This window comes from Rosa rugosa, chromosome 7, assembly GCF_958449725.1.
Source record: "Rosa rugosa chromosome 7, drRosRugo1.1, whole genome shotgun sequence".
NCBI classification, from domain to species: domain Eukaryota; kingdom Viridiplantae; phylum Streptophyta; class Magnoliopsida; order Rosales; family Rosaceae; genus Rosa; species Rosa rugosa.
The window spans coordinates 13,418,487-13,428,654 of record NC_084826.1 but is presented as its reverse complement, the minus strand read 5'-3'; the positions used below and the strand labels follow the sequence as shown (position 1 = coordinate 13,428,654).

The 10,168-nt window shown below is 37.9% G+C and overlaps 1 protein-coding gene across 1 annotated transcript; it reads right to left on the bottom strand.

Annotated features, from left to right (window-relative positions):
* Window positions 1-2,449: 2,449 nt before the first annotated feature.
* Window positions 2,450-3,179, bottom strand: LOC133719713 (small polypeptide DEVIL 16). Its single transcript, XM_062145881.1, has one exon. The coding sequence runs from the start codon at window positions 2,846-2,848 to the stop codon at window positions 2,630-2,632; it is 219 nt and encodes a 72-aa protein (XP_062001865.1). The 5' UTR covers window positions 2,849-3,179; the 3' UTR covers window positions 2,450-2,629.
* Between the last annotated feature and the right edge of the window lie 6,989 nt (window positions 3,180-10,168).

Below are 10,168 nucleotides of genomic sequence, written 5' to 3'. Positions count from 1 at the left end.
CTATCCTCGTATGCTCGCCGGAAAAATGATCGGCCACGGCTCTGGCTCGTTTTATTGTTCGGAAATGGATATATATAGATTGGTTCTATAAGTAGTAACTTCATACTAACGGGGTAGGTCCGTGCAATGGGAGACTAGCAGTAGTACAAATGTCCCTAACTTGTTTGACAATTGATATTGTATAGAGTGTTCTATATAGTTTACCTTTTTCATTATTTTGAATAAATTCGTCATTGTAGATGGTTAACCATTCATTTGCCCAAACCTATAATTCTATCATGTAAATGGCTTTCTACACACACACACACACAATTACATACTAGTCTGCAAACAGCCAAACACATGCTCTCTGCATCTGCATGTATAAGAAAATTTCTTTGATAAAAAGAAAGTAAAAATAAATAAAAAATTTAGAAAGTTATATAATTATGTGAATGATACACTCCCTGGCTCTCTGCAGATAACTGTAGATAATGTGTAGTTATCTATAGAGAAAGTTGATTGTATTTTCTTATTTTCGCATTTTTATCTAATTTTTTGTTGTTTCAGTATTTTGACAATTATGTGCCTGATATACTAGCAGTGGCCTACACACACTGTGCATAGAAAGATTTTTTTTTAAATTTTTTTTTTAGTGTGTGGTATAGAGTTTTTTTTTTTTTTTTTAAAGATGATCAAAGGATTTCACTCCTACCCCCATGGTGATTCGAACCCAGGACCTTGATCTTAGGTAATGTGGTATAAAGTTAAAAATGGTGGAAACTCCCACCACGTCTCCACTACATACAATTGAATTTCTATTTTTATTTTTTATTTTGTTAATTGACTTTATTATCCCTATTGCTTATTTCTTATTCAAAGTATTTTAATATATAAGGGGTAAATTGATAAAAAAAATTAGTTAAGGAGAGCAAACTCTCTTCTCTTAATAATAGTATGTATGTGTGTGTGTGTGTGTGTGTGTGTGTGTGTGTGTATATATATATATATATATATATCAGGGCCCTTCTAGTGAGAGATCCATTTTTTTGGTATTTTCTAGGGATATGGTATTAGACTAACTTTTCGATCATATTTTAGCATCTCAACCCTTCAGTTTTTAGGTCCTAATGTACAGATCACTTCTGCAAATTTTTAGCCAAATCAATTATCGTTAAGGCATTCAAAACTGCGATTTAAAATTATAAGCATGAACGGTTCAAGTTTGACAGATTTGGTTCGTCCATTGATTTAACCTAGTTTGACATCTTAACGATCACCGATTTGGTTGAAAATTGGCAGAAATGATCTACACATTAGGACCTAAAAACTGAACGGTTGAGATGCCGAAATGTAATCGAAAAGTTTGTCTAATGTATATCCCTAAAAAAGACCAAAAAAAGGAATCCCTCAGTGAAAGGGCCCTCTATATATATATATATATATATATATATATATATATATATAGACATACAGACATGTGTATGGCATTCTCTCTTTTATTACATAAGATTTTGTTGCAAATCAAGGAATACAAATACAGACATGTGTATGGCATTCTCTCTTTTATTACATAAGATTTTGTTGCAAATCAAGGAATACAAATATGCACTCCAAAAATTCTAATAATACATGAATGGTTTCCTTGTTCGTGTCTAGTGTTCCCTAAGCAGGAGGAGGCCACTTGTGATTAGATTGTCTGAATCGACAAATCATGTAAGATATATAGGGTATGGGTGGCATCCGTTTTATATAAATGCATCAAAATATAAACAATGTCTCTTAATTCCATGCATTAATACAGCTATATATATAGGGCCCTTATCTCAGACATGGGGAGGATTAATTAGTTGGGCACTTTGGAACTACAATGATAAAGCTGGAAAGTTAAAGGGAGAAATTATTCTTTGCTTTTTTATTTATTTATTATTATCAATGGAAAAAAGAAATTCGAACTTACCACCTTTAAAGAAAGAAATCTATAACACCAAACTAATTATAGTATCTGAAGTAGTTGGAAAGCTAGTACGAAAAATTAAATCATGCATTTAAACCTTAACTTACATCGAGCCAAAATAAAAAGAAAAATATGCACTACTATTCACTTCTGTTTCTGCAAAATCTTCTGTCCTGGTTTTAGTTTAGAAGTTAGTTATAACCAATGATCTAAATCTAATGAAGGGTAACTTTTATATCCATTTTTGACAGTCCATATAGTTCAGAATATGGATGATAAGGATCTATCCCCTAAAACCAAGAAAACTCACCTCTGAGGATTGGATGATAACAACCCAGAATTCCTTCCAATCTCATTGATCCATTGGTAAACTCCACGAGCTCTTAGTTTTAAACAGCACCATACAAAAATGGAGGAGATAGAAGAGGAGTAGTTGACAGAAAAACGAACAATAAGCTAAAAAATGAAAATAATTTAAGATCCAAGTAATATTGGACAGCAAACAGATCTTGATGATTCCATCAAAAAAGGCTAATTATAATTCCATGACGAACAGTTTAATTACAGTCCCTAGATAAGATATAAGTAGATTAACAATACTAGTAATTAACACAGAAAATAGATTAAGCAGCAGAACTAACAATCTGCAGCTGCAGCTGTATATAAAGGAGGGTGGGCTAGCTCGATGGATCCTCAGGGATCGTTACGTTCGTGCCAGCAGAGAAGCATTGCTATGCAACGTCGGAGGATGTAGAATTTGGTCCTCTGCTTCTTCATAAGATGAGTGCACTTTTGACCAAATGATCTGCAGGGCTCGCATCCGCCATTGTTGTCCAGATTCCCAGTGCTATTATTGAAGCTGGCAGTGGTTGTAAAAGTAGTAGTAGTACTATCACTTTCCTTCATTGCCATGAGGATGGATAAAGGTCTCTCGCCTGCAGCCTATTCTGCTACTATAGTTTTGTCACTACTACACTGCTAGTCCACTTGAAGCAGTAAATTAATGAGAAAGGTAGATATATATGGTGGTGCATGTGCTTCCTCTATTTATATAGAAGAGTTGTTTCACTTTACATGCAAACACACACAAAGGTAGCAAATGTAGAAATTATTTGTTACCATAAAATTATGCGGAATCACATGATGACAGTGCAAGTAATTCAACAGAAATAAAACTATATATTCTCCAGCAACACATTAATGAACCAGGAAAGAACACAAGACATTGCTAAAACTGTTTTTCTTCTTCATATGCAAATGAATGGAAAATGAAACTAAGGGGTGCCTAATATATAGAGCAGATATCTAAATCGATGACCACAAAACATAATTTAGGAAAGTAACTAAGACAACAGTAAAATAAACTAGAAAACTTAATCTCGACTTGATTTTTAAGAAAATCTAACCAAAACATAAGACTAACTAAATAAAAGACCTAAAAATAAATAAGACCTAGCTCTGCTAGGGTTTGGATTTCGCCGTTCCTTCGGGTTCGCCGCTCCTGCACCTACTCCATATTCATGGAGTCTATCATGGGTTTTGGCCTATTTCTCTTTACTCTTGTCGCTCTCCACAGTGGCGGTGGTGAGGTGTTTGTTTTGATTGCTTGGGTGGAGGAAGTTGGCGGTGGAGGTTGTCTCCTGGGGTTTCCGAAGTCTGGGCAATGGAGATGTGGTGGATTGTCGGTGCAGATGGCTGCTGACATAGATCCGGTGAAGGAGGATGTTGTGAGGGGCGCGTGGGACAGTGGTGGTGTTTTGGCTGTTGTTCACCGTGGCTGGTTGACAGAGGTGGCAAAATGCGGCGATTTGGTTTATCCAGGTGGAGGTAGCGGTGCCTTGTGCAACCGGGGGTCGACAGGGACTGATCGAGATTTGGCTGGTTCTATTGGTTTTGATTTTGATCTTGCAGGTCTGGTGGTTCGCTCTTCATCTTAGTCTCTACTTCGCTTGGGGGCGGTCGGTGTGGGATTGAGTCAGCGGTGGTTCTGGCGGTGGGAATGGAATGGGAGTCTGTTGCTTCTAACCCGGAGCCAACTGTGCATCTGGGATCCGGGTGGAATCTGCAACAGGATCCGGATCTGGGATCCGGGTGGTTTTTGGATTTGGACTGCAACACCCTATCTTTATTGTGCTGTATGTCAAATGCTAAACTGGCTTGGGACTCCTGGGCATTATTGGTATTGGATTCAAGACCCAAGTTTATGGTACCTGTTCATGAAAGATCGTCTGCCAACATGGCCATGTTCTGACACCCTTGGCCGACTTCAATCTTTAGGTGGGAGAGTGCCCTCATTCCAGTGCCAAATTGGTTTATGTCAATTTGTGCGTTGAAGTTGCATGGGTAGTCAAACCACCGACTACTCAATTCACTACACGGCTGCAATCCTTAGTGTAAAATCAGCGATGCGTTTCGACGTTGTTGCTCTTGCATTTTTAATTCTTGTATTTCCGATGTAATTTTCGCATCTTTTTCATTTCGTACTGTTTATTTCTTTATTGATGCTTGACATCGTTTCGTTGTAATTTTTCAATTTCAATAAAGGGATGACCTCATTTTACTAAAAAAAAAAAAAAAAAGACCTAAAAAATCAGAATGTGAAAAGTACAAAATTCCCTAGTTTTCCCACCGCCTGCGAAAACCTAATAGTGGAAGGTATAAGCGTACTATCAAGCTTTCACAATGATGATCCTAACTTTCCCAAATCATTCATCATGAGTCAACAAGGCTCATAATTATATGCTCATTCAAAGTTCATTATTTGTTTTCCTTGATCAGCGTGATATATGCAAAACACTCATTTTTGAGCTATTGCGCTAAGAAGCATACTTAATATGAATTTTAGGGAGAGTTTCTAATGAGGACTACTAAAATGAAGATTAGATGAGGATATTTTTGTGAGACTCACTTTTCGATCACATTTCATAATCGTAATTTATCAGTCATGAATATGAACAGTTCATGTTTGACAGATTTAGTTTGTCCATTGATTTGATCTAGTTCATAACTGATAAATCATGATTATGAAACGTTCATATTCATAACAATTAGCAATTTAGAAGAAAATTTTCAGACGTGATCTACTCATGCATACATAAACATCTAACGGTTGATTTGCAGTAGCATAATCGAAAAGCGGGTCTCCCAAACAGTTGATTAGAAAGTTCTCAACTTGTCCTCATTAAAGTGGTCATTATTAGAAGAGCTCCCATTTATTTTATATCTTCAAATCATTCATTCTTATGCTTTCTTTTCAATTTGTTTGTCGAAACTGAATCAATTGTTCTTGTACATCATATGACATTATTGAATTCTAATCTTCAGGGTAATTGGGGTTATGTTGTCGAATCCTAATCAAGAGCTTGATTTTATGGAAATACTATCTAGTCATATATTTTTCACTTCACAAAATGCCTCAAATTACTTGCAAACTCTATCCTAGAGACACTATGCTATTCTGTTTTGTTATACCGTATCAATATTTGAGAGATTTTTCTATATCACAAAATTGTTTGACAGCTTTTTTATTTTGATCTTATTGAAAACTTTTGAATGGGGGGGCGGGGGGTGTCCTGTTGGGATTGAATACAGAGCAGAGAAGAGAAGGGACCTTGTGAGCCTAGAAGTAGCCTCTGGTATTTTTAGGTTGTAATTATATGAACAGTGAACACTGCTATGTACCAGCTGTCCAGCTGTCAGGGAAGGATAGTTACACAGCATATGTAAACATAATAAAATGCCCTACTAACTACTTAGTTAAAAGTTAAAACTTGAAACATCCAGGCCAGTGAAACAATGCATATGTATATGATTAATCATGCAAGTCTTGCTTGATAGCAGCTAACATGCGGTGTCATATGTCCTCCTATGAGCCTTCTCTTGGTGCTGCACCGGAAAATTTTAGTCGAGATAGTGACGGATCTAAGGTTTTTATTTTTTTTTCACTATGATTGTGTGTGTATATATATATATATATATATAGATCCTATTCAGAGCGAGGCCTCGTTCTGAAATTAAAGTGCGAGGTTAGAGTTTAGGGTCACTTTTCGGTCGCATATCCACATCTCGACCGTTCAGTTTTTAGATACTGATATATAGATCATCTCTGCAAAATTTCAGCCAAATTGATGATCTTTAAGGTATCTAACTCGCTTAAACCAATGGATGAACTGAATCTGTCAAACCTGAACCGTACTAGCTTTAAGGCAGTTATCAATGCCTTAACGACTATCAATTTAGCTGAAATTTTGCAGAGATGATCTATATATCAGTACCTAAAAACTGATATATACAGATGCTATCCAGAGCGAGGCCTCGCTCTGAAATTAAAGTGCGAGGTTGGAGTTTAGGGTCACTTTTCGGTCGCATATCCACATCTCGACCGTTCAGTTTTTAGGTACTGATATATAGATCATCTCTGCAAAATTTCAGCTAAATTGATAGTCGTTAAGGCATTGATAACTGCCTTAAAGCTAGTACGGTTCAGGTTTGACAGATTCAGTTCATCCATTGGTTTAAGCGAGTTAGATACCTTAAAGATCATCAATTTGGCTGAAATTTTGCAGAGATGATCTATATATCAGTATCTAAAAACTGAACGGTCGAGATGTGGATATGCGACCGAAAAGTGACCCTAAACTCTAACCTCGCACTTTAATTTCAGAACGAGGCCTCGCTCTGGATAGGATCTGTATATATATATTCATTTTCATATTTTAGTTTTTTCAAAGTGTTTCATCAAACACTTTGCCTCCGGTTAATGTAGAAATTCTTTGAAAAATGCGAGTTACATAGCCCCCACTTTGAGACAACAAATAAGCCAGAAATTCTAGTAATTTGAAACGTTGGAGTACTAATGATTAAGTTTTTGGTCAGCAAATGAATAGAATCTTTGACCATACCCCCACACACATAAATTGCCTTGAACTCTAGACTACAGACTACAGAGACTGCTAAGCTATGATGGCTCACTCAGTCCAACTATAGATGTCATTTTGTCACTATAGATGTCATTTTCCTTGCATTGTAGTGATAAGAGTGATCACAGAAGTCGAAAGACTAAAGACCAAATTTGATTGGTAAATACATGCTACACACATAGGTGATAGGTTCTAGCTTTCTTAGAGAGGTACGGTATTTCTGGAATTCTGTTGATTGTTCACCAGTCAACAATATGGTTCGTCTTGCCATTAATGGTAAGTAATATGAATATTTTTATCGACTCTAAAATTTCATTACTCTAAATTACCGTAAAATTTCTACATAAAAGCGTCAAAGATCACGTTCATGGATGGGTCATCATGCCATGTGCTATATAAGCCAAAGTTTGAGGCTTTGGTGAGTTAAGGCTCACTGATCTGGTCCAGGAGAAGAGAAGACTCAATAATTTCTGATGCTCTTCTTGGTCTTAGGGAACCTTTTAATGTGATGGGTCTCCATCTACCACGATACAGCATCACTATCATCCCCACCTGCAATGATTTTAATTCAAACTATCTGCAGTTTTAAAGGCTGGCAATAAGGCATCTCTGGTTTCAATTTCTATTAATCCTAGTTCCTTATTATCCAAAAAAAGAAAAAAAAATCCTTGTCCCTCGCTCCACTCCCTAATTTTCACAGCCAAAAGCTTCTTGTCTTGGTCTGTGGCTCCAATGAGATGGATTAAAACGTCTTGCTGGTGACTGGTTTAAGAGGTTTTCTTCTTCTTCTTTTTTGGGTCATAAGAGGTTTTCTTCTTAGGGCAAGCACGAGATAAAGAAGTCTAATTTTGGTTTGGCTTTTGGTTTCCTTACTCAATACCTTCATATTGATTTATTGAGACAATTTATTGAACATCTTACTTTTATTTCTTTGCATACGAGATCTTCACTCCCTCAACACATTTTAATCATATCTTACTTTTTCGTTTAATGATCTAGATTCAAACTACCTGCAGATTTAAGGTCAGCTAGGCATCTATAGGGTCAGCTAGGCATCTATAGGTTTAATTTCCATTACCCCTAGTCTTGCTTTTTCTTATTCAATGGCCCTTACTCTTAAGTCTTTTTGAGGCAGTTTATTTGTTCTTGCCTCTTTGCATGGGAGCTTCTCGATCACTCGATCTATCACCACTAGACCTGTAAATGGATCGGATTTGGATCGGATCGACCTAAATCCAAATCCGTTTACTTAAAAAAAAAATTCGATCCAAATCCGTATCCGCCGGGTTAACGGATACCCGATCCGCTAATCCGACCCGTTATAATTTCAAATATTTTTAAAATTTTAAATAGTAATATTAAATTTATATCATGATACCTCATCAGATATTAATAAAATATTAAAACAACATGAAAAGTATCACCAAAAGTAGAATTATATCATCAAAATTCTTAATGCTTCTTGGAATCTTGGGTGATAGACTGTCCCTTAGATTTCTGCAAAAAATTTGTATTAGAAATTCTTCATATTTTATATATTTTAAAAATAATAATATATTAATAAAAAATAATATTTTATTATTACAAAAACGGGCCGGATCATTAACGGATCGGATCGACCTAGATCCGTATTTGATCCGTTAAATAAACGGGTTAATGGATTCGGATCATTAACGGATCAACGGATCAAAACTTTCGATCCAAACCCGTCCAATAGTCACGGATTTGGAACGGGTCCGGATCAAAATCCGGTCCATTTACAGGTCTAATCACCATTTTTTTTCCATCTTCTAGCCTTGAGGTGATAACTAAATGAGAAATTTTATTCACACATTGCTAAATAATAGATACACATCTCCAACGTGTCGTCAAACCCTAAGGCAGCGCTCTGTGTGCAGCCGTCAAACCCTAGAAAACTGAGCGACGTCTGTCGCTCCCCTTTCGATCTCCATACCGCCAACATGTCCAGCATCGACGCCGTCACCTCCTCCTTTGCTGCGTCGCTGGCACTTGCTAGCAGGGACGTCATTGATGTTTCCCACACCTCTGGTGGAATCCAACGACGAGCCAAGCAGTCTTTTCTCTTGGCACGTCCTCTGGTCAAGAAGCCGGTCGCCTTGAATGACCTGAAACGCTTTCTCCAGCGAGTATGGGTCCTGGATAAGGACTTTAAGATTCAAGAACGTGCACCAGATCGGTTCGTTCTGGCTTTTGATCTGAGGAAGGATCGCAATAAGGTTCTGAAGGGTGGACCGTGGAGGTTCCAACAAGCCCCGATCGTATTTCAGGAATATGATGGTGTTGCGCCCATGGAAGATATCGCTCTAACCCTTCTCTTCTTCTGGGTTCGCATCAACAACATCCCACCGCTGTTTGAGGAGCCTGACATGATTAGAAACATTGCTTCGGTGGCGGGTAAGTTCCTTGAACTGGATGAAAAGCTTTTTGCGAATCAAGGCAAGGTTCGAGTCCGTGTGGCTCATGATATCTCAAAACCTTTTTTTTCTGAACAAAACCCTAAGACTTGCAGCTGGAGTTGAAGCTGAAATTTCTTATTTTTTTGAGAACTTGGTGGGAAAGTGTGACCATTGTAATCTGATTTATCATGAGGGTGATCATTGCCCTTTGCTTGGGCGTCATACTACATCATATACAGGGGACCAGAGAAAGGATATTGTTGGTCCGTCTTTGGATTTTGCTGCTAACAAGTTTGTTGATGGAACCTTTCGCTTTCAGGGTGTGCAAACACCGACGTATATTTGCAGGTCTCTATTCCAACCCAAGGAAGCAATCAAACCACGCAAGCCAATTATACTGCGTGCAAGAGACCTCAATCTCTCTGAGACTGATGAGGAAGTCCACCAACCTTTAGCACTGGCGGTGCTTGCTGACCCAGTTAACCATGTATCCAGTTCTGAGTCGATAACTCTGACTGAGGGCTTGGAACTTGAGCAGGTGTCACCATCTGATCCGGCAGAGAGCACTCCTAGCCTGAAAACTTCTGACAACACAGGTGTACCTGCAGAGTTGGAGGCAGTGACCAAGGAGAATAGGGGTGACAAGCGTCACCTACCTCCCTCTCCTACAAAATCTCCCCAAAAGCTAAAGTTCCTGCTACCGGAGCTGTTTAAACCTCTCCTCCCCGAGGTTCATGCCAAGAAACAAAAGATCCCTATGTTCACCAGTAGGTTCTCTGCTAAGTCCATAGGGATGGTTGAAGCGCCTGGCAATATCCTCGTCCCCAAGGAGCTAGTCTCTGCTCACTCTGATGCCAAAAAGAAACGAGGAAGGCCATTAGGGGCAAAGAATAAGA

Excerpts from the sequence above, each read along its gene's own strand:
- LOC133719713 (XM_062145881.1), bottom strand. The coding sequence starts at position 2,848 with ATGGCAATGAAGGAAAGTGATAGTACTACTACTACTTTTACAACCACT.